This window comes from Gossypium raimondii, chromosome 13, assembly GCF_025698545.1.
Source record: "Gossypium raimondii isolate GPD5lz chromosome 13, ASM2569854v1, whole genome shotgun sequence".
Lineage (NCBI taxonomy): Eukaryota > Viridiplantae > Streptophyta > Magnoliopsida > Malvales > Malvaceae > Gossypium > Gossypium raimondii.
In genome coordinates this window covers 55,868,336-55,893,580 of record NC_068577.1, presented here as the reverse complement: position 1 = coordinate 55,893,580, position 25,245 = coordinate 55,868,336, and the positions used below count along the sequence as shown (strand labels likewise).

General features: G+C 31.4%; 3 protein-coding genes across 3 annotated transcripts; 1 reads left to right on the top strand and 2 right to left on the bottom strand.

Annotated features, from left to right (window-relative positions):
* Positions 1–1,719: 1,719 nt before the first annotated feature.
* On the top strand, positions 1,720–4,965 carry LOC105783083 (protein PHOX1). Its single transcript, XM_012608276.2, has 3 exons — positions 1,720–4,260; positions 4,344–4,527; positions 4,621–4,965. Exons 1-2 carry the CDS (start codon positions 2,346–2,348, stop codon positions 4,478–4,480), a joined length of 2,052 nt encoding a protein of 683 aa, XP_012463730.1. The 5' UTR covers positions 1,720–2,345; the 3' UTR covers positions 4,481–4,527; positions 4,621–4,965.
* A 136-nt stretch (positions 4,966–5,101) lies between these two features.
* On the bottom strand, positions 5,102–9,734 carry LOC105783084 (protein S-acyltransferase 24). The gene is made up of 13 exons (XM_012608277.2): positions 9,208–9,734; positions 8,385–8,525; positions 8,000–8,112; positions 7,755–7,834; positions 7,495–7,655; positions 7,238–7,376; positions 6,934–7,033; positions 6,770–6,827; positions 6,573–6,650; positions 6,376–6,474; positions 6,125–6,203; positions 5,870–6,018; positions 5,102–5,793 (listed from the first exon to the last, which is right to left on the bottom strand). Exons 1-13 carry the CDS (start codon positions 9,502–9,504, stop codon positions 5,458–5,460), a joined length of 1,830 nt encoding a protein of 609 aa, XP_012463731.1. The 5' UTR covers positions 9,505–9,734; the 3' UTR covers positions 5,102–5,457.
* An 855-nt stretch (positions 9,735–10,589) lies between these two features.
* Positions 10,590–14,384, bottom strand: LOC105783195 (pyrophosphate-energized vacuolar membrane proton pump). The gene is made up of 8 exons (XM_012608494.2): positions 13,972–14,384; positions 12,794–13,368; positions 12,332–12,711; positions 12,159–12,245; positions 11,742–12,072; positions 11,247–11,657; positions 11,108–11,167; positions 10,590–11,020 (listed from the first exon to the last, which is right to left on the bottom strand). The coding sequence occupies exons 1-8, from the start codon at positions 14,222–14,224 to the stop codon at positions 10,814–10,816; spliced, it is 2,304 nt and encodes a 767-aa protein (XP_012463948.1). The 5' UTR covers positions 14,225–14,384; the 3' UTR covers positions 10,590–10,813.
* Between the last annotated feature and the right edge of the window lie 10,861 nt (positions 14,385–25,245).

Below are 25,245 nucleotides of genomic sequence, written 5' to 3'. Positions count from 1 at the left end.
TATTATTTATTTTCTAACAATTTAATATTATATCAATAATTTCATCTTAAATTTTAAAATTTTTATTTAAATTTAATTTTATTAAGATAAAATTACTGATATGAAGTAAACTATGTATTCATATAATCCTTTTCCCACATTGTTAAGGAAAAACAACCTGGCTGAAGTTAAAAAACAAAAAAAGAGTCAGATATTGGAGGGTCAAAGAAGCGAATGTGGGGGCTGAAGATGAATAGTTAATATCACGTTTTGTTGGAATCTTTTATTACAACTTTTTTTCCCGACAAGATGACACGTTAATCTTAAGACACCGATACACACACACCCCAATGTTAACGAACAAAAGCTGAAAAAATAAGGACTTGGATCTGATCTGATCTGAGTTGCCGACAACAGCTGTCTTGCCGTTTATAAGCAGTTTGCCACTTGCCCAAACTTGCCTTCCAAAATTGCCTTACAGTTAATTATTAGGTTAAAATGTGCTTATAGTCCCTGTACTTTTATAATATTAGAAATTTAACCTTTGTACTTGTATTTTTAAAAATTTAATCCTTTTATTTTTCAGATTTTAAAATTCAAGTCTAACTGTTAGTCTGTTAACACTATTTTTTTGTTAAACTTGTTGTTACGATATTAAATTAATTATATACACAGTTGATGGAAATAATAAACTGTATAAATTAAAATAGAAATGTATAAAATATATCAAAATGAAAGTTTGGTTGAGTGGTAAATTAAATGTATTATAAAATTATTTTGTGCGGGTTCAAATCTTATTACATATTTTTATTGGTATTTTTAAATAAAAAATTAAAGTAACTTCAAATAATATGATTTATTTTTAATGTGAAGGGACATTAAAGTATTTTCATTAATTGAGTTGAGACACGATTAATAGATAACACCACCTCATTAAAAACTTTATAAAATACAATATAATTAATCAATAAATATAAAAAATACATAACAATATATGTTTAAGTACAATTAACAAAATACATTTAATGATTTTTTATATTTACACATTTAAGCCCAAAGAAATCATGACATACATTATTACTTTGATGATTATATCAACATTAAGTACTTAATCAATGATCTTCATATTAAAAAATGGTAATCATAGATCTTTAAGTGTTATTAAGTACAATGCTAATGAAAAGATGCTTTTAACACTAAAATGATATAATCAAAGCTAAATGATTAGTTTCATAAATATTTAAATAAAAAAATATAAATGTTGATACGTATGTTTTGTCAATACAAGAGGATATGGATTCGAGTACATAAAATGCATTATCATGCTAATTGTAAATTAGTAGAGACTACACCTAATTTTAAGTATTATGTAAATATATATATATATATATATGATACTTTCAAGAGAAGATATCTATGAAATTGTAATTTCACGTTATTTTTATCCTTTTCAAAGAAAATGATAAATTAAAATTTTCTCTGAAAAATTTAAATTTAACTAAAATACTAAAATAAAAATATATATTATTTATCATAAGTAAAATCATAATTTCATACAATATTTTCTCTACTTTCAAAACCTATGATTCTGTTGAAAAAACACAAATACCTTTCTTTTATATATTTTAAAATTAAAATTTGTAATTTAAGGATAAATTAGAAATATGATAAACCCTTTTCGCCAGCCTCTAATTAGAAACAAAAAGAGAAACGTTTGGTTGGTTTGTTTCTTTATATGGGTTCCATATTCTTTTCTCCTTTGCATAATACCCCATTTTCTCATTAAAAGATATAATCTTTTTTTTTTTAATTTTCCAGGAAAATTTCCGTACCCCATTCTTCACTTCATTTCCCGGATAAGTCTTTCTCTATCTTTCGCCTTGAAATTTTATTCTTTTTTTTTCTTTTTCTTTTGAATAAAGGTCTTCTTCTTTTTTTTTTTGCTGAAGTTGAGGGATTTAGAGATTGTTTTGTTTCTCTCTGAATTGGGATTTGTTAATTCTTTGTTTTAAAGTGTGACAATTCCTGATTTGGAGGGGATAAAAGATAATATTTTTTCTTTTATTTTTAGTATTTTCATTTTTGGGTGATTCATATTTTGCATTGTGGTAAGGGAAAATTCCCATTTTACCTTAGAGTTAGAATTTTAAGTTTTTGGAGTTTTTTTTGTGGATTGAAACCCTAATTTTAAGGTTTTGTTTGGAAATAATTTCTGGGTTTTTATTGTTTTAGGTGCCTAAGACCTTTAAATCTTTCTTTATAGTTGTTTGTCAATTACTTGGTTTTTGGGTTAGAGATTTCAGGGTAATTGGATTTAGGATATAGGGTTTATATATATCCATATATAGAAATTGTTTGGATTTGCAATGGGGAAGCATAGTGTAAAGAACAAGAAGCAAACAGGAAAAGCAGTTCATAGTAATGTTACTAGTCCTAAACGGAATGATTCAGACTTGGCGGTCTTCGTATCGATGTCTCGAGAATTGAAGGAAGAAGGGAACAAACTGTTTCAGAGGAGGGATCATGAAGGGGCAATGGTGAAATACGAAAAGGCGCTGGAATTGCTTCCGAAGAATCACATGGATGTATGCCATCTAAGGAGCAATATGGCTGCCTGTTATATGCAGATGGGATCGAGTGAGTACCCTAGGGCGATTCGTGAATGTAATTTGGCTTTAGAGGTAACACCGAATTATAGTAAAGCGTTACTAAAGAGGGCAAGGTGTTACGAGGCTTTGAATCGGTTGGAATTAGCGTTTAGAGATGTTAATACGGTTTTGAACATGGAACCAAATAATGTTATGGCGTTGGAGATTTCAGAAAGAGTACAAAGTACACTTGAGAAAAGAGGGTTACAGGTGAATCATACCGTGATTGAATTGCCTCCGGAATACGTTGAACATCCTAGTGCTTCAAAAGTTGTTAAAGAGAAAACCAAGAAGAAGAACAAGAAGATTGATAAAGCTCGTGTGGGCCAAATTCAGGAGAAGAAGGTTGATGAAAATATGAATGAAAAGAAGGCCGAGGATAAACGGGTCGTGGGGGAGATAATCAGTAGTAAAATGGAAGAAGAATCAAAGAAGAATGTGAAGTTGATTTTCGGTGAAGATATAAGATGCACTCGGTTGCCACTTAATTGCAGCCTTGTGCAACTAAGGGAAATTATTCATGATCGATTTCCTAGCTCGAGAGCAGTTCTTGTCAAATACAGAGACGAAGAAGGCGATTTAGTTACAATCACGAGTGATGAAGAACTGAGATTGGCTGAAATATCAGCAGTATCACGGGGTTCCATGAGGCTGTATGTTGTAGAAGTAAATTCCGACCAGGATCCATTCTTTGAAAGATTCAAGCATGAGGAAGTTCACAATCTTGAGAATGGGGAAGCTGGAAAGGCTATGGAAGCAAGACAAGATTCATGTTGCATCGATGACTGGATAATCGAGTTTGCCCGACTGTTCAAGAACCATGTTGGTTTTGATTCAGATGCATACTTGAATCTTCATGAACTTGGTATGAAGCCATATTCCGAGGCCATGGAGGATACAGTTACAAGCGAAGAGGCTCAGCATCATTTCGGCAGCGCAGCTGAGAAATTCCGAGAGATGACTGCATTAGCATTGTTCAACTGGGGAAATGTTCATATGTCCCGGGTGAAGAAGAGGGTGTACTTCATGAACAATGGCTCGAGAGAATCTGTACTCAAGCAGATCAAAACTACCTATGATTGGGCGCAATTAGAATATACCAAAGCAAGTAAGAGTTACGAGGAAGCACTGAGGATCAAACCTGATTTTTACGAAGCTCTTCTAGCTCTTGGGCAACAACAGTTTGAACAGGCAAAGCTTTCTTGGTATTATGCAATTAGCAACAATGTTAATCTTGAAACTTGGCCTTCCAAGAAAGTCCTGCAACTTTATAACAATGCTGAGGAAAACATGGAAAAGGGCATGCTGATGTGGGAGGAATTACAAGTGCAAGGCCTACGTGAGCTTTCCAAACCGAATGAGGAACAAAATCAAATAATGGGATTGGATGGTTTATTCAAAGATATATCAGCAGACGAGGTTGCAGAGCAGGCTTTCACAATGAGTGCTCAGATAAACGTTTTATGGGGTGCCATTCTTTACGAACGCTCGATCATGGAATTCAAACTAGGGTTACCTCTTTGGCAAGAATGTTTGGAAGTGGCTGTTGAGAAATTTGAACTTGCTGGAGCTTCACCTATGGATATAGCCGTTATGGTAAAGAACCATTGCTCAAATAACAACGCACCGGAAGGTAACTAATTGCTGGAAAATTCATAACTCCACATTAGCAACGCATCAACCTTAGAGGCATAACTTATCCTTTCGGTTTTGCAGGTTTAGGGTTTACAATTGATGAGATAATGCAGGCATGGAATGAGACTTACGAAGCCAACAAGTGGCAGAGCAGAATTCCTTCATTCCGACTAGAACCATTAGTTCAACAGCGAGTTTCGAAAAATTATCATGCATGAGTTGCTTGCTGTTTCGAAGTGAGATTTATAGTCCCAAGGTCTTTTAGGTAAGCTGATTGATACTTTTGGAGTATTTGGCAATTGACTATGCAATCAAAACCTGTCGTAATCCATATAACCTTGGGTCGTTTCCTCCGCAGGTTTTTCTTTTGATTTTTCGTTCGGATTGAGCATCAGCCTTAAACTTTCAGATTCAGATAGACTGTCGTAGACTCGTAGTTATTGAAGCATTTGATTGATTCCTTTTGTGAAGAAATAGGTTCGAAATTATATCCATAGATGTTCATGTCAGGATTGGGGATGACATGAAGCAGCCGCAGTGATTTCATATTTGATGGTAGGTTTCTGCATTTGCCTTCATCAGCTTCAACCCTCAAAGAAGCAGAATATATATACATACATACATATACACAGTGAATCCATTCTTTAGTTGTAATGATTTATACATTGATGTTTGCTTATTTAATTGATTGATTTGTTATTTATAGGTGGAAGTTTCTGCTCCAATTAAACTAAAACTCTAATTTATTGTTATTTAAATCAAATATATTTGTACACTAATCTCAAAATATATATGTTTTAGAATTATTAGGAAGATAGTAATAGGCATTACCTAATCAATATTTGAATGATAATCATTTTATTAAAAATAAATAAACGAATGAAACTATTTACAACATCAATTCGACCCGAAACGTTTCGGATTACTTTCAACGTTCAAGCACCCTAAACCGAGCCCCCTAAACCAAGCCCCGGATTGCAAAAACCATTGAAAAAATGAGACAAATCGGAAGAATTAGACCCATAACCTCGGATCACAAAGGATGAGCAACTGATTGATCGAGAGAAGTTTGTGACATCAGTTTCAACTTACCTGGATATGAATATCGTGATGATGCAGCGGTATGGGTACAATTCCATCCGTTACCAAGACCTGATCGCAAAGGCTCGGCTCTCAATTTCTGATTCAGGTATGGTTAACGTGGCTGCACTAAAGAATGAACAGGGCCATGATGTGCATTGATGTTGCTAGAATTTACATGTACAGCTATATGGCCGTTTCTGTCCGTCGGAGCATGTGAATTGCTGTTTTGCAAGTTTGAATCCCTTGGTATTTGTATCATCCCAGTTTCTTCAGAATTTGCTGAATCTTCAGCAATTGGCACATCTTCATTGTAGCCGTTGATCACGAAATCGGAGCAGTTTTTCCAGCATCCATGATCATATGGATTTCTAAGTTGACCATCGGCACCCCTAAGGTAGCTATACCGCATGATATTCGCCATTTCATTCGTCGTTATATTCCGAGATATCTGTTGCAATTTATTCATGTCCAAAGAAGTTAGATATGCAAAAGACAACTACGGATCATAAAACCTCAAGTCATACCTGAGTAGCCTGTGAAACAACAAATGCTGACGCTCCAAAGAAGTAGAAAATATCCATTATCAAAAATGTTAGTGCACCAATATGATGAGTACTAGCATGGCTAAACATCGGTGAAAACCCTGCTGGAGCCATTGGATCCGTCAAGATTCCTGTATACATGACAATAACACATTTGTACAACATCCAGGGAGGAAAATATTTACTATGCTAACATTGGGAAATAGTTTGAACTTGGAATTTGATTAAATGACATACGTGTCATAGCAACTACACCGGTAATCACCATCGCCATGACTTCTAAAACAATGAAAAGAAAAAAATCCCATTTGTTTTTCTGCATCACAAGATACCAAAAGAAACTCATCAATAATTAAATATTATTCTCTTTCCGAATGGGAAATTCGACCTATAGGCATGACCGTAAGTTTGTAACCAACCCGCCATTGCACTTCACCCGTATTTTCTATATTTTTGGAGAGCAATGTCATGAGCATTCAAGTCCCTACCTTGCCAACACAATTTGATACCCAAGGGCAATGATGGTCAAATTGTTCGACACAACGATCACAAGTGGAGCAGTGTTTTGCACGAAGAGGCTTGATAATCTGATGATATTATAAAATAACATAACAAAATGAATCAGAGAAAGCGGAAATTATCAAACGACTAACATATAGACAAAAAGACTAGATTCGGCAAGCACCTTGCATGTCGTGCAAAGCTGAGACCAATTCCCAGCTAGCAAAGCAGGATGATTTGCCTCAATTTTCAGTAAGGGTTCCTAGCAGAACATACAAGATAAATGTTCTATAGTGAGAAACTGTATAAAATCATTTAAAATGTTCTACGTATAGGATTTGAAGAAACAAAATATATCCCAGATTTTATAACTGAACGCACATCTTCTTTCAAATTTTGATGATCAGAGACATTCATCTTGATGTAACCCGGATCCTTGCTGCAGAAGGAAAAAGAAAAGGAATGACAAAATGCATTTCACTTTTGATAATTTATCCCAGATTTTCTTTTAGATTCTTAAGTAATGTCCATGTAAAAGAATATACCTGCTACACCTATAAAACCAAATCAAACCAGCAGATGATAGGAAAACACCCAACCATGCAAGAATGCCAAATCCAGCTGTCAATTTCGGCAAATTTGATGCTGCAATGAATGTCCAAAGCCACAAATAAAAAGGTAATATAGAGACAGAGATAGGTACGGTTTTGATGGTATGGCACAATTAACTTTCATGAAGATATGTTACTTGGACTCGAGTATGAGTGTCATATCCCCATAATCATGTCCAAACATGAGCCGTAAAGGGTACTTGGAGCAACATTGTCATGAAGAGATCAAGAGACGCACCCATTATGACGGAATGAATATAGGTCGTCAGATGTACCACGATAACGCAGCAAAGAACTGGCGCAAGTCCTAATTTTGGAAGTTTCCCAAGACAGCTGTTCCTATTAGATCGATATTCATGCAACCTTCGAGTATTTCCCTGCGAGTTTGGTGTTTAAGGAAAACAATACAGATTGAATATAGAAACAAATAAAATATATAACGAACTATTCATCAAAGAAAATTCATTAACCAAGTTAAAATCGTATGGAACCTACAAGTAAAAAAGCAATTTTTCTGTGGTTCTTTTCGGAAGCAAGCTGTGCAGGTGTAAGGCCAGAATTATCAGTGACCGCTAAGCCTTCCTGGCTACCCTGTAGTAAGAGCGTGCAAGCTTCTAGATTACCCTTAATAGCTGCCCAATGAAGTGGAGTACAACCTAAAATAAAGATGAATCATGGTTAACCAAGTAAAATTATGCATGAATCATGGTTAACCAAGCGAAATCGCACTTTCAGTCTGAGAATCAGAAAATTACCCTCTCTGTCTTGACATCCTCTATTTGCATCGAGATACAAAAGGAGACGAATGCAATCCATAAAACCTTTATAAGCAGCCCTAGTGTTATCCATAATGAAAGGAAATCAGAATAAAAATAACAGACTTAACACTCGTAAAACTTCATTACCATAATCAACCAATTTCTAGGCAAAACAAAATCGATAAAAAAGAATCAATGGCACCAAAGTGCATTATCTTTAGACCGTTCAAGTGAACATGTACCAGTGCAAAGGGCTCCGCCCCTCGTTATCGGGAACATCAGGGTCAGCATTCCATTTTGAAACAACATAATAGAGAAAAGCAGTCTGACCATATTGTGTAGCAACATGTGTTATCTGCAGAAAATTACAAAAAAATAATAAGTATGCATTCATCCAGAGATTGAAATAAAAGAAATATAATCGATTTGAGCACTTGATAATCATCCCACGATCAAATTGTAAAAGAAGCATTAAATTAGGAGTTGAAACCCACTGTCTTGCGTATGATGCAGATGACAATGTTGCTGTCCAATATGGTCAGACTTTAAATCCAATGGCCATATATGTGATGTTTCACGAGTTACACTAACTGCATTAAATTCAACAACATTGAAAGAAAATCTAACCCGATAGCCATTTACGTCAGCAGCATCCACCCAAGCACCCCCTTGGAGTAAAACCTCGGCAACTTGTATCAAACCTCGCACTGCACTCCAGTGCAAGGCTGTCTGCCCGCTTTGATCTTTTGCATTTACATCTCCACCATGCTAGTAAATCGAGACAACCCAGAAACTACTCAATATAGTCGAACTTAATCCAATGAAAAACTCAAAACTAACATGCCACAACTAAACCTTAAAATGCCAAATCAACCTAAAATATCATGGCTCATTAAAACACAATTCAATAATCCTTCAAGAGAAATATTATATATATACACACACACAACTAATTCAAATTTAATCCAATGAAAACTTCAAGACCAACATGTAACAAGTCACAACTAAACCTTAAAATGCCAAAACAACCCTAAAAATCATGGCCAAAGCTCAAAAACATGCATTCCCTAAATCCAATTCAGCATTCCCATTAAAACTCAATTCAACAAACCTTCAAAAGAAATATGCGTGTGTGTATATATATCAACGAAAACTTCAAGACCAACAATCTCAGAACTAAACCTTAAAAAATGCCAAAACAACCCTAAATTTCATGGCCAAAGCTCAAAAGCATGTATTCCCAATATCAATTCAGCATTCCCATTAAAACACAATTCAAAGAACCTTCTAAAGAATTTTTTTTTCCATATATTAGATACCAAATAAATAAACCCAATACACTCGAATTCTCAAAATGAAAATTTTCCAACTCTTAGCCAAAAACCCAATTCAGCAAATCCATCAAACAACCACAAAAGAAAGAAAAAAAGATTAAAAAAAAAAAAGGAACCTCTATGATATACTGGGTAATGTCGGTTCTATTATTCAAAGCAGCCCATTGGAGGGCATAGTAACCAAGGGCATCACGTTCTTTAAGAGAAAAACCCAGGTGCTCAACCAACATACGTAGCCTCCCCAAATCCCCATAAGCAGCAGCGCAATACACATCGTTCCTTAAGCTGGCATAATAAGCATAATCACCAACAACCCCATTGTACCCTTGACCATTTCCATTTCCATTCGTTACGACACCACCCAATTGCTTCAAAGGTTGAACCTTTTCCACCACCTTGATCTCCGACGACATCTCTCAAAATCCAACAATTAAAAACAATTTTTTTTGCATTAATTTTCAATTTTTGATGATCCAAGGTTTAATTTTGATTCTCTCAATAAGTTCCTTCAATGGAGATGCGCGGGGTCTTAGGTGTGTGCTTGGTAGCCGTCGACAAATCCGGATTGGATTTAAGTTTTTATGATGATCAACTGTATCAATTTTGGAATTTGCAGCCATTTACAAATATATGAGTTTGTAAGGTCGAGTTTGATTCAATAAATTTAGAAATCTGTTTTGTATTTAAATGCAATTTAAATAACAAAACAGCCCATTGGATCAAAATATAAAACTTTATTTAAAATTTATTAAAATTATTAAAATTTGTGAAAATTATTAAAAATTGTAAAATATATTTGAAAATTGTGAACCGATGGCATTTAGTTAGCAATTTCACAATTTTAAATAATTTTTAAATTTTTAATTGAATCATATGTTATTATTGTTTCAAGACTACAATTTGAAAACAATAATACCTGAATAAATCAAGAAAGAAAGTAGATGACAATATAGAAATTTTCTTTGTATTCTTTTGGAATTTGTAGAGAAAATTGAAGAAGAAGAATTATTTGTTTTGTTAATTATTTACAATTTTTAAAAATTTAATTAATATTTTATTATTTTAATAATTTTTTACAATTTTAAAATATTTTTATAACATTTAATAATTATTCAATATTTAAGTTTTACAATATTTAGTTCTTTTAATAATTTAAATAATTTTACTATTTTTAAACATTTTTACGATTTTATAAAAGAATTACAATTTTTTGCCCTGATGAACTAGAGTCAATGTGGCCAACAACCACCGTATCATCCATATTCCCGACATGTTTTGATTCGCTTTTTTTTTTAATAAACATTAATTATAAAAAAAATAGAACTTTAAATATTTTGAATACAAAAAAGCCAAACTTTTTTACATTTTTTTTCACCAATGTTCAATAATCCATTCTTGATAATTGTTCAAACTTCAAAGCCATGCATATTAGAACAACGAAAGGTAAAGGGAAAGGGTAAAGAGAGACAAATAATAATAATAATAATAATAACCGCAATAAAAAAAGGGGCCATTTTTAACTCATTTCTAGGTTGACCATTATCATCATCATCAAAGTTATTTTGTCAACCCTTTTACCAAGGGAAAATTTTTCAATGCCGATTTAACCTTTTTAAAGAGAATATGGCAACTCAAAATGTTCTACAGATTCAAATGGATCAATTGAGAGAGTCTGCAATGGGTGGACGGACCATTAGCTGTTTACTTTTTGTTGACCTTCACTCAAAATAACTTGAAAAGCAGTCCACCATGTGTAGCGAAGAAGGGAGCGAAGACGAGTGATTCGACTGCCATTAGCTTGATGAGGATGTTCAACGATGGCCCGGATGTATCCTTTAAAGGGTCACCGATGGTGTCGCCTATAACAGCTGCCTTGTGTGGATCTGAACCTTTGGGGCCAAGAGATTTTGCATGTGTTGAAGCACCAGCCTGCATTTTACAACGAAATCAAGAGTGTAAATATTCCAAGATTACTTTTCGTTAAGCTCAATCTTAAATCGGCCAAATCGAAGATACCTCGATGTACTTCTTGGCGTTGTCCCAAGCGCCCCCCGTGTTGGATGCAGAGATAGCGATCTGCAAATATTACCAAGACATATTGTTGATATCCTGAGAATTTAACATTCAATTCTAAATCATATTGTTTTTATATTACCTGAACACCTGAGACGAGAGATCCAGCGAGGACACCGGAAAGAGTTTCCACGCCGAAAAAGATCCCAACAACAAGGGGTGTGAGCATGACAAGAGCACCCGGTGGGATCATTTCTTTGATGGAAGCATCAGTAGAGATCTTAACACAGGTAGCGTAGTCGGGCTTAGTGGTGCCCTCCATGAGACCGGGGATTGTGTTGAACTGTCTGCGCACTTCCTCGACCATCTTCAAAGCTGCACTTCCCACACTCTTCATGGTCATAGCAGAGAACCAATAAGGAAGCATTGCCCCAACAAGCAAACCGATAAAAACTTTAGGGGTCAATACATCGACAGTTGAGATAGCAGCTCGGCTCACAAAGGCACCAAAGAGAGCAAGGGAAACCAGTGCTGCTGAACCAATGGCGAAACCCTGAAAATGCAACACAAACTTGTTATGCCAAACTGATATAAAAGAAGAAATAAGTGTCATGCTTAAGCGAAAACAAGATGAAACCTTTCCGATAGCAGCAGTGGTGTTGCCTGCAGCATCAAGAGCATCAGTTCTCTCCCGTATTCTGTGGCTCATGCCAGCCATCTCAGCAATGCCTCCGGCATTATCGCTGATGGGACCATAAGCATCAATAGCCAACCCGGTAGCTATGGTGCTCAGCATTCCAAGGGCAGCAACAGCAATGCCATACATAGCAGCAAAGCTAAAACTAACGAAAATGCTGATTGCAATAGCAAAAATAGGAATAATGCAAGACTTGTAACCCAATGCAAGGCCAAAAATAACGTTAGTAGCAGCTCCAGTCCTGCAGGAATCAGCGACATCTTGTACAGGGCTGCAAGAGAAAACAAAGATAGTGTTAAAATCAATGACGAGACTAAGGATGACCCGAGGAGAAAAAATAATGCCATTGACTGTTACCTGTATGCATTGCTAGTATAGTACTCAGTTACGAAACCGATAATTAGGCCGGCCCAAAGACCAACAGCAACACATAAGAATAGTTGCCTGCAAAGAAACTCGATGTTACACGGTTGTTCTAGACTTCTAGTAAAGCACAACTTTTGATATATTTCGGTAAATAAAAGGCTTACCAGTTCTTCACAGCTTTCTGGTCTCCGAAATTGAAAATAGTAAAGGAAGATGGAAGAGCTATCCAACTAACAATCCCGATTCCAATAGTCATGAGAACAGTCGAAATTATGAGTTGCCGCTTCAATGATGGCTCGATTTCCTTAACAGCCTTGATCTCAAAGAAATCAGTTGCAAATAAGGTTGTGATTAAACAAACAATGATACCAACGGAACTGATGATCAGAGGATATAACATTGGAGTCAATTCATGATTGATGCCAAAAGAAGAGATGGAAGCAACAACAAGTGCAGCACAAGATGATTCAGCATAGGACCCAAAAAGATCAGATCCCATTCCAGCTATATCACCAACATTATCTCCAACATTATCAGCAATCACCTGAAAACAAGGAAACAACTCGTTGACAATCCGAATGGAAAAACCGCAACTTACTTTTCCAAAATCTAAGTACTGAACTTACAGCTGGGTTTCTAGGGTCATCCTCAGGAATGTTCCTTTCCACCTTCCCTACAAGATCAGCACCCACATCAGCGGCTTTGGTATAGATTCCTCCACCAACTCTGCCAAAAAGAGCCATGGATGAACCTCCAAGCCCATAACCAGTGATTGCCTCGAAAAGACCACTCCAGTCATCGCCGTAATAAAGTTTGAATAAGTTGATGGCAATGTAAAGCACCAAAAGGCCATTTGCAGCAAGAAGAAAGCCCATGACAGCACCGGATCTAAACGCGGTTATAAATGCCTTTCCAACTCCCTTCCTTGCCTCGAGGGTGGTTCTAGCGTTTGCATAGGTAGCGATTTTCATCCCGAGAAATCCAGAAACAACTGAAGTGATGGCACCAAGCAAGAAAGATATGGTGCTGAATGCAGCTGTGGCTAGAGCAGGCTTGCAAATTTTAGATTTGTCGTACGTGCAAGGCTGGCTCTTTGAAGTGAAACCCTCTACCGAGCCAAGGAAAAGGAAAATCAAGATTGCAAAAGCAACCATGAAAATGCCAACGTACTGATACTCAGTGAAAAGAAACGAAGTTGCTCCTGTAAACTCATAAATACAAAAATTAGCTAGCACCAAGAGGGAAAGCAATAAACAGAGCAAGCAAATATAAACCAATAACCCTATGTAACAAAATCATTTCTTGGAAGGAAATGAACAATGCATTGGATCTAAATACATATATGTATACACTCACACTCACATAGACATATACATGTACACTACATGTGTATGCACATAAACATACATATACGCATATACATATACATATACATATACATATACTCAAGATAGCTTCCACATGCTTTAGTTTTTCATTTTTCCACGTACATATACATATACATATACACTCACATACACATCACATACACATACGTATATACATATAATCAAGATAATTTGCACATGCTTTAGTTTTTCATAGCTTGCAATATAAATAATCCACGAAACCACCAAATCTTATGCCGACAAGCCAAAATCTCTATCTACCAAACATTAAAGAAAGCACAACGAGAAAACCAAAGATCTAAAGTTCTAAACTTGTCGGTTAAGTATTTCAGACACCCAAAAGAATCAAACTAAGCTCAAAAGGATAAATCTTTCAGAAACCCCAGATCAAAAAATAAGTGAAAAAGAGCAACAACCTTCAGAAATGGCGCTTTGAATTTCAGCACATTTAAGAACAACACTATGGTCATTAAGACCTTCTTCTTCTTCAATAAGGTAATCGGAGTACCCGTTTTTGGCGCCCGAACCATTGTTCACCGACTCCCGACCCGGAGAAAGCTTCACTTTGGAAACTAGAACCCATTGTACGAGCGAAAAGGCAATCCCAATCACGGCGCAAACCGGGATCAGGATCTCGGCTCCGAAATCAGACAAAATCGAAGCCCCCATACGTAAATAAAACCACCCTTCAAACTAAACGAAATGAGAAGCTGCAAACCGATGGTAAAGAACAAAATTTCCCAGTGAGGAAAAATGGGAGACAAGTGAGGGTTTATATACAGAAAAAAAAAGTTTTTGCAGTGTAAAAGCTAAAAATCAAAGTGTGAAAATGAAGATTTCTGTATTTTATTATTATTATTATAAGATATAATAGAAAATTCAGATCTGTTGAGTTGGGAGAGCGGGACAAATATGGTGTGACAGATAAACAGTGAAAATTGCTGTTGTTGATTCGGTTTACGATTTAGTCCGTCAATTTGGCATCTATGCAATTAAATCCATAAACTTAACAAATAAAAAAATTTAATCATCATTACTTGAATCTTTAAGAATTAAAAAACGTGACAATATCTCATAATCTTAAAATGTCATGTTATTAAATCTTGACGAGATCTATTTTAGTTTGTCAAATTTATTTAATAAAATAGACCAAAAATAATACAAATAAATTTAAATTATATTATATTTTTTAATCTATCTGAAAACAAATTAATTTATTCATTTGTTTTTTTAGGTTAGTAAAATATTATATTAACTGTAACGACTCGATAGTCGCGGGTGTCGAAAACTGTATTTTTTAGACTCCCTTCTCGTAAATCAGATTCGTAAATATTTAATAAATATTTACGAATTAGTTGTGTGGTTAATTAGGTTTTAGTTAGGTGAATTTACATGAATTAAGAGTAATTAGGTAAAAGACTAAATTGTATATAGGGTAAAAGTTAAATTAAAGATTAAAGAAAATTTAAAGGGACCAATGAAGAAATTATGCCATTGCTTATAAATGAGGCGTTCATAAGATAGATATTTATCAGTTTATTATATAACAAAGAAATAAAAGAAAAGAAAAGAAACAAAGAACAAACGAAGCAGGAAGGAAAAGAAAGAAAGGAAGGAGAAACTAGGGTTTCAAAGTTCCACGTTTAATTGATTAATTAATTTAGTCCATTTTCTTATAATTTTTATGTTTTGGAATCTTGGTATTAAATACTACCCAACTCATGTCAAAATTTTAAAATTTATTGAGTTTTTAAGTGTTATCTATGTTGAATAATTTTAGTATTGGGATTAAATTGATAGATTTTAAGTTAGAAATGAAAAAGGATTGAATTGTAGAATAAATTGTAAATATTGAGTAATAGGGACTAAATTGTGAAAAATTTGAAATTTAAGGATTTAAGTAAAAATAGGGAGTTAAATTTAGTCTAAAGTGGAATTTGTATGAAAATAAAGAATTAAATGTAAAGAAATAAAGTTAGTCTCGGTTTAAGGACTAAATTGGAATTTAGGCAAATATTGAATAAAAATTGAAATATTAAATATGAGATTGAATTGTGTTGTATTGGTGAATTTCAATCGTTTTAATTCTATAGCTAAAGTCGTACCGGAACCCTCGACTAAAAAGGGAAAAGATAAAGTCGACGAGGAATAGCTCGAAATTTCCGGTTTATATTTCTATAATCCGAATCTAGTTATTAATTGTTGTATTTTGATTTAATACTTATGGTAAGTGGTTGAGGTGAGTATTTGGCATTTTAATATTGAATTGTTTTTAAATTGATAGAAATTGATTGAATAGATATATATTATGAATGTATTGATTATTTGAATTGAATTAAATTTGTATGTATATGTGATTATATAAAAAAAATTGATATTCAATATTGGTTGTATTTGAAAAATGAATTGGAACCCTATTAACTGTATCGGACTGAGTCGGATATAGATGGCATGCCATAGGATTGGAAGAGTTCAGGGATTTTTTCAACTTCGAGTCGATGAGACACTGGTTGTCAATTTACTACTTCGGATTAATTCGATGAGGCACTGGGTGCCAATTTACTTTGGTTTAGCCAATGAGACATTAGGTGTCAATTTATTACTTCGAATTATCCAACGAGGCACTGAGTGTCAAACCGGTGTGTTTTGGTTGGATCCGTATCCATTCGAGTCCAAGTCGTGTTAATAGGGAATGAATAATAAAGTTTTATAATTGATATCGAAATGGCACGGTATGAGAAATGGAAGTGAAATAGTGAATTAAAAATAGAATGTGAAATATGTTGCAAATATATGGAATATATGAGTTATATACTCATGAAATGAATATGGAATGAATAATACAATTGTTTAATGAAATGTGAAATAAATTGTGAAAAGCTATTTATATAGCTAATATGAGAATTGAGATATTTGTGAAACAAATAAAATATGATATGGTTGTTATAATATTTAAATATTAATATATGTTTATATTTCAATTATACATTTGTAATCTATTGTCTCTAATTATTCGGATTATAGAAATACCACCGAGTTTTATTTAGCGTACGGTTTTGTTTTCCATGCGCAGATTAGGTACGGTGATTTTGAAGAGTTGTAATTGAGGTTTTGAGCATCCATCTCATCGCATCTCCAAGTGCGTCAAGAGGGTATGTTTAAAATTTTGAATAGAATGACATGTACTTAGGAAGATCAAGTATGTCCCAAGTAGTAGGGACTAAAATACAAGTTATAACAAATTTTTTTTTAAATGTTCAAACATATTAGTGATTAGCCAAAATCACTTTGGCACCAAATGTAATATTCTTATATCAAGTTCCTTGAGTCGAACCGGGTATAGGGATATTACAATAACAATTTCCGTATGACAAAATGAAAAATTGTGCAAAATTGTATTGAAATTAAAGTTGACAAAATATGAAAATTAAAGATCAAATCAAAATTTATATATTAAATTGCACCTTATATCGAAATTACAAATTTTTTAGACTCTACAAATGGGTAGAAAGTGTGACAAGTGTCGCTTTTATATATATATATATTATATTTTTATTACACCTTATAAATCACATGTCAAACCCTCAACGCTATGGAGTTTAAAATTCTCCATAAGTAGGATATGAAATAATTTTCCATATACTATACCTTTGACCAAGTTGTTATCATAAGTTAACGGTATACTAACTCAGTTGAAAATTTATTAATTATTAAAAAATCATCTTTTAACAAAGTGAAATATATCAAAATGAGGGTTTATTTTTTATATTTTTGTATAAAATTAATAAAAATAAAATTAATATTTAAACTTAAAATTGTACGAACTCCAAACATTTAATTTTACTATTTTATTCGCTCACATCGTAAACGTGATATAATCTAATTTTAATTAATTCACTCACGAGAATAATTATAAATATATATATTATTTTGTATAAAGTAGGAAAACATTTAACAAATAATATTAAAATGATAATACATGTTTTATTTGAATCCGAGTTTTATTTAGCCATTTTTTTATTTTTAGTGTGCGAATCAATTGTAAATATAAAAATAACTATTTTATTTATTATTTTCATAATTCCCAAATTGAAACCTTGAAAATGACAAACACTTGAAAAAAATATAGAACTCCACAAATGCAGGGAAGCATCATCTTCACACTAAACATAAGATGCTTTCTTCATTAAAACATTTCATTTAGTTTTATTTTATGGTCGGAGATATTAATCAGATCTTTTGTATTAATCAGATTTTAGGTATATATATATTCCATGACCTAATATTCAAATAATACATTCAATTATTTGATACCCTCATCCAATTTCATATTTAATAAATAATTTTATAAATTATTCTGATTTTTCCATCAACCAATTAAATTATTCCAACAATATATTTTTACTTTGTAAATCCTGCTGCCAGGGGCGAATTTAAGGGTCTGGTAGGGTACCCTCACCCACCTAAAATGAAAAAAAAAATTATTTAGTTTTTTTTTATAATTTTTAAAATTTTAAATTAATAATAGTAAAATTACACTTTAACCTCTAAAATGATAAAAAATTGATTTAATCCTCTAAAAATTATAAAGATATAGGCTATTAAAAGGATGAAATTGTATTTTTACTATCATAAAAATATATAATTTAATTTCGGCCCCCCAAAAATTTTTTGACTTCGCCCCTACCCCCTTTAAATCATATATTTGGGTCCGGCACTACCTATTGCTTTTCTAGACACTCGAGCAGGGTTGACTCCAATGACAATCATGCAATTTAGTCCATTTATGAATAATGAAAATTTAAGTTAATATATGGTGAAGTTACACTTTGACCTCACTCAAAAATGAAAAAGAATTATGTTTAGTCCTTTCAACAATGATGAAATTATAATCTGACCTCTTAAAAATTTAGAATTCAATCCCAACCCGGACTAAAAGAATTTCTAAATCCATCCTTACACTAAAACTTTTGACAAAATTGAAAAACAAAATTCTCATCGAAAACAACATCGATTCATTGAAAATTTTGTCAATTTCAAACTTCGCAAATTTCATTCCATAGAGGCAATCCCAACTCGACAAAAACATCTTTTTTTTTTCTTTTTAGAAACTAGGACAGCGGTTGTAACGTATGAATTTTTGTCGTTATTGAATTACAATAGTATGGTAAAGCCTGAACAACAAACACAACTAATGCGGCTCAAACGTAGATCACACTTAAGGTGATGAATACTCTTAATCATCAGGCTATCACATGAAGTTCTGTAACAGATGAATTTATGTTAGAAGCAGTGACATTAAATTAGATGTTATAAAATTGCAATTTGGTAAATTTGATGAAATTTAATTTTCCTAAGTATTTGATTAAAATAAGTGCCACCTAAATATGGACATTCTCCCGGTCTCCGTGTATATATATTTTTCTTAATGTTGGTTTGCAAATTAAGGAATTTGTCGTGCCAGCTATGAAGAGCGAGAGACAACACAACTGTTGTCTGTTGGATCAGAATTTGGACATTTTACTTGTCACCAATTAATAAAATGCATCCTCATTTTTAATTAATTAATTTTAAAAAGGGTCGGGATGGGACTGTGCTGTCATTAGGTGTAATGTTGTAATTAAAGATTACTCTAACTATTTTATTTAAGGCAAATTATACCCAAAGTCATTAAACTATTAATAAATATATATTTTAATCACTTAAATTTAAAAATTATAAAATATTGCCAAATTATTTAAAAATTTCATTTAATAATAACATGGAAATAATAATTATTTCTCAATATGACCAAAATTATTTACCAAAATGTTTTTAAAAACATAATATTTTGATAAATAATTTTGATGGCATATTATTTAAGCAATAATTTTATTTCCATGTTGTTTTGATAACCTCTATTATTTATTAATAACTATGTTATAGGGATAAATCTCAAAATTATACATAAATTTTGGTCTAATATGCAATTTTATATATAAATTTTGATTTTATGTAATTTTATAAATGTAATTTTGATTGGATTCAATTCTTGTATTATTAACATAATTATTAACATAACATCATTTTATATTTATATATTGCACTTTACACATACAAATAATTATATTTATCTAATATAAAAATAAGTTGATATATTTATTTATTTAAATATGTATCATTAAATCAAAATTAAAGTTTCATGTATATATTTGAATTACAATTAAAGTTTTGTATGTATAATTATACTAAATCAAAATTTATGTATAAATTATACATTGAATCAAAATTGCATAATTTTGAGATTTGTCTGTTTTATTTATTATTTATATATTCTATAACTAAAATTGTATATTTTAAAATATTTATTAAAATATATATAAACATTACATTAGATATAAATAACAATATTATATTATTTAATAAAATAATTACCCTAGTGTTAAGTGACGTTAGTGGGTCATGTTTATCTGACGTATCTAAAAAATATATTTATTTTTTTCTTTTTTAATATTAAATTAGTGACTAATCCTTCACCTTTTGTCTTTTTTCTTTATTTTCCTTTCTTTTTCTTTTTTTTCTTCTCCTCCTTCCCAAATTGAAGCCCTAGCCGCCGCTAATCGCCGACCTCCACCGGCTTTTTTTCCCCCTCCTTCTTCTCTGCCATCATTGTATCACCATCTACTCATTGTCCCAAGCTCCATCTTCTTCCTTGTTAATCTAACTTACTCGTCCCCACACATTCGAACTCATTCAAACCCATCTAGCTTCTCCTCCACCATGGCAACCATCATCAGAAGAAACCACTACTTGCAAACCCCAAAACTTTCCCTATTCAAACCAAACCAGATTACAACCAAAACAACAATAAAAGTCACTAATATTTGGCAAACCACGAACTTGAAGACATCCAGAGAGTACTTGAGGGATCCCAGCGGTGGGAAACGGTCTGAGTTGCTGGAGAGACGATCGATGATAGGCAACGGTCACTCGGGTTTTGTTTGGGAAGGAGAGAAGATGAAGAAAAAAAAATGAAAGAACTAAAAAATGAAAAAATATATATATATATATATAAAAAGGAAAAGATTTTTTCTTTCATAAATATGTGCGATTTTAACATGCCAAATTAGATCAACATTATCCCATTAACAACATTTAACAATTGGGTGATTATTTTGTAGTAATTCAATAATATTAATGACGGTATTGTAAAATTTGAAAGTCGGGCGATTAAAATATAAATTTAATCAAAGTGTAGGGATGGATGCTGTAATTTAGCCTAAAACTTTTTATTATTTGTTGATTAAAAAATTATAAACTGTCGGCGGGGTTTTAGTTCTTGTAACTTGAACAAAAACTGAATAAAAATCAGACTAAATTCTGTAATTCGAATAAATTATAATAATTTTTTTCTCAAATCCAAAAATAAAGGGAATTGGGTTTTTTTTTTACATCATTGGATCTGCTCAAAGATAAGGCAGCACATGGCACAAACTTCAGGGCAAATTGTCACTTTCACTGTAAAAGATCCTATATTCTCAGACAACACTTCAGTCCATGTTTGACGGATAATTTTATATATTTTTGGTTTTTCTTATAGGGAGTTAAAAGTAGGTTTTCTTCTACCCTAATAATTCAAAAAAATAATTAAAAATTAAAATAGGTTATTTTATAAATTAATTATCGAAATAGATTGTTTGCTATAATATTTTAATTAGGTGATTGTGTGGTCATTTCTCACAAATATCATTTTATCTTTTCTTCTCCAAAAGGTCAGTTTTACTTTATTATTTTTTGCAAAAATATTATTTATGGAATCAAACCCACAACCATGCCATACACCTATCAATTGAACTAAAACAATTATTTTATAATATAATAAATATAATAACTAATTATATTGTAATCCAATGCCGCTTATTTATTTATTGGATTATTGAGTTAAAAAAAGTCTTAAAAATACGATTAAAATAACTAGCAAGTGAAAGAAAAAAAAGTTTATTGAATGTTAAAATATACCATATGTTTTTTTCCTACCTTAGCCAGTGGTCGAGGTTTCGGTTCTCGCCTTGGGTATAAAACAACTTTAAAACTCGTGGCTAACATCTATCCCCTTAATGGGCCTACAAAATGTAAAAGATTAGTTACAGAGTTCACTCCGATAGATACATTGCAAAATAAAAATATATATACCATATGTTTTTGTATTATTACAATATCGAAGGAGGAGGAATGAGAATAACGAGATTTGAATACATGTAATTTAAGTATCAAACAAAAACTTTAGTGACTATTTTAGAACAATATAAATTATTGAATATATTAAAAAATCTGAAAACAGTTTATATTTAACACTTATTTTAAATTTAGATAACACGTAGTTGTAGATTAAATCTAAAATTAAAGAGTTTTGGTTTTCTTTTAATTAAAAAATTATATTAGATATGTTTTGATAAGAATATATTGAGAGTTAATGTTGTAGGTAATAATTAGGTAAGGTGTTAACTAATTTTAAGTTATGCCATCCTTTACAACTTACTTCAACTTTGAATCATATGCTTCAATTTTTGTAATGCTAAGAGATAAGCCATCAAAGTAGGCATAACACTTAAAGACATCTTAATATATACAAATAGAATATTAAAAAAAAAAACCTTGATTGAATCTTAGTTCGATTATTATGGATATTGTTGTCAATGCAGGAGGGCGTGGGTTCGAGTGTGCTAAAGCGTATTATCCTCCTATTTATGGATTAGAGAGGGGTTATGAGTAATTTTAGGCATCGTGACATCTAAAAGTAATTATTTAAGATTTGGAGATATTTCAAAATTCAAATGCACTAAATATGGCCAATTAATAAAAAAATTTATAAAGTAATTGATTAAAACCCCATTTATAAAGTAATTAAGATAAAGGAGTTGATGCATTGTAGTAGGAAATTCCATTTGGATAGGGGCTAGAGAGAAGTTGCTTTTGGGCCATAGCTTTTAGGCCTCCGACGAATACGACGCCGTTTGTACGGATTATAATCTCATCTCTCCCCACTGCCTTTATATATTAAAAAAAAAGGCATAATGATAAATTTAGCCCTCAATGTTTACAATTTTTTTATCAATTTAATTATTATTTATTTTTTGAGCTAAATTTGCCCCTCAACATTTTAAAAAGAGTCAAAATTGACAATCAATCTTTCAAAAATAATCAAATTGTTTTTTTATTACGAAAATACTAACTAAAACATTAAATTTTCGAACATGATAGCCTACATGACAATCCATATATACTTCATGCTAAATTTTAAATTTTTTAATATTTTATAATTTTAAATTATTTATTGACTTGACATATAAAACAAATAGTGACATATTAAGATAAATTACATGTGGACTATCACACGAGTTGTCATACCAACATTGTTAAAAAAATATTTTAGTCAACATTTTCATTAAAAAAAATGAATCCACTCTTTTTGAAATGTTAACGGCAGAATTTAGCTTAACAAATAAATAAGGGCCAAAATGATAAAAGATGTAAACATTGAGACATTGGCATTATTAAAAAAGTTTGAGGCATTGGATTTTTGTGTACCTAAATTCAAGTCTCATCATACGTAACCGACACATGTGAATTTTAGTCTAATAGATCAATTTTGGTTCGAATTATTTTGGTTTTTAGTCCATTTTTACTTTACATTTGTCTAATTTTTCTTTGTAGAACATTTGTTTGTATTTGTAAATTCTAAAATTACCCTTCTAAATTAATAATTAAATCATATTCTTTTATATTTTTATAAAACCGATGTTGATTTTAAAATTTTAAAATTATATAATTGTATAATTACCATTTATTTTATTAAACATAAATTAAAAATTACGATATAATTATATTGAATAAACCAAGTACATCTAAAAAAATTAAAGTTGATTGTAATTATAATTTTAATTAAAAATATAATTACTAACCATGAAATTATATTCTTTTAAGATTATTTGATCTCAAGACCATTCGAATTCATTTCGGTCCACCCAAATAAGCTACTTTCAAGTTTCAAATCTATACACAAGGTCCACACTTTTTTTTTTTTGCCCTTTTAATTATACTGGTAAATTTTCATTTTTGATCCCTCTATTAAACTCAATTTTAAGATTTAATCTTTATATTTTTATGCCACTCTTTTTGCCATTTCAATTATAATGGAAAAATTTCAGTTTTGGTCCCTTTGTTAAACTCAAATTTAAGATTTAATCTTTAAATTTTTACTTCAGCTTTTGTTTGCCATTTCAATTATAATGGTAAGATTACAGTTTTGGTCCCTCTACTAAACTCAAAACTAAGATTTAATCTTTTATATTTTTATTTGACATGATTTGGTTCTCTAATTTTACAATAATATTAGGTAGTCCAAATAATTAACATATTTAACCATTCCGATTAATTTTTTCAATCTATTTTTAAACTACTATTCAATCAAAAATATTATTTTGGCGTGATGAATTGGAATAAGTACTATCAAAAATATTCATACCAACAACTAAAAGTATCAAGGGTGCTACTTTGTAGTTTCAACCTCTCTGTTATGCTCATATTAGAGATTTAGTCTTTATATTTCAATTTGACACAATTTTATCATCTGCTTTATAATGTCATTAGTTATCCCAAATAAATAATATCCTTAGCTCTATCGATTAAAATAATTACGTGAAATTCTATTAAAAAAAACACCTTTTAAACACAATATATATTTCTAAAGATGTTCAAACGGTTAACCGAACTGAACTAGTGTTAATTGAATTAATTGAACTTTTTAAGCCTTTAACCGTTAACCGAATCAAAATTTTTTCAAACAAATTTAACTGAACCGAAATATTTCGGTTAATTTGGTCGGTTAACCGAATTAACCGAAATTTATATGTTTTTGTTTTTTTGGTTAAAACAAGTATAAGACATATTTTTTTTTTTGATAATGGTCATTTGACCGAATTTTCCGAATTAAAACTACATATAGTTTGTATTATTAATTATTAAGTTCGGTTAATTATTAAGTTCGGTTAAATACCCGATTTCGAACCGAATTAACCAATAACCAAACTTCCAAAAAATCATTAATCGACCTCTGACCGAATTAGATCAGTTAACTGACTAATTAGCCGAATTAGATCGGTTCGATCAGTTAATTCGATTTTAACCAAAATTTGAACATTCCTATATATTTTTACATGAAGTTGGGATGAATGTTTTTAAGAAAAAAAAATTGACCTCATTATCTTGACCAAAATAACTAAGAGTATCGACTATTTTAACTAACTAATGAGTAGAGGAATCAAATTATATAAAATTAAAGGATAGATATTAAATCTTTTTATACATAGTAGAGAGACTGTAACAATAATTTGATCTAAAAGAATCTATATCTAACACAATCATTAGTTTTTATTTAATAAAAAATAGTAATTATTTTATACACAGATAATAAAAAGCAGGATTAAGATTTCGCCACATATCTTATTGATATTTAAAAATAAAAAATAAATTTAATTATTATAAGTGAATATATATTTATAAAAAATGAACGAGAGAGATGTCAAACTATTATTTATTAAAAATAATGTGTATGTATATATCTATATATGTGTATGCCTTGCAAATAATAAAAATATGCTTGAATAATGGAATTTATTCATATTTCATTATTATTGTTATTAATTAGTTTC

Bases quoted from the DNA above. Each gene is read 5' to 3' on its own strand.
- LOC105783083 (XM_012608276.2), top strand. From the start codon at position 2,346: ATGGGGAAGCATAGTGTAAAGAACAAGAAGCAAACAGGAAAAGCAGTT. The intron at 4,261-4,343 runs GTAACTAATTGC...TCGGTTTTGCAG, and splicing joins AAATAACAACGCACCGGAAG to GTTTAGGGTTTACAATTGAT.
- LOC105783084 (XM_012608277.2), bottom strand. From the start codon at position 9,504: ATGTCGTCGGAGATCAAGGTGGTGGAAAAGGTTCAACCTTTGAAGCAA. The intron at 6,828-6,933 runs GTATATTCTTTT...TTCCTTCTGCAG, and splicing joins TGGTTTTATAGGTGTAGCAG to CAAGGATCCGGGTTACATCA. The intron at 6,019-6,124 runs GTATGTCATTTA...TCATGTATACAG, and splicing joins CGGTGTAGTTGCTATGACAC to GAATCTTGACGGATCCAATG.
- LOC105783195 (XM_012608494.2), bottom strand. From the start codon at position 14,224: ATGGGGGCTTCGATTTTGTCTGATTTCGGAGCCGAGATCCTGATCCCG. The intron at 13,369-13,971 runs GTTGTTGCTCTT...ATGAGTTTACAG, and splicing joins TCAAAGCGCCATTTCTGAAG to GAGCAACTTCGTTTCTTTTC. The intron at 11,021-11,107 runs GTATCTTCGATT...TGTAAAATGCAG, and splicing joins ACGCCAAGAAGTACATCGAG to GCTGGTGCTTCAACACATGC.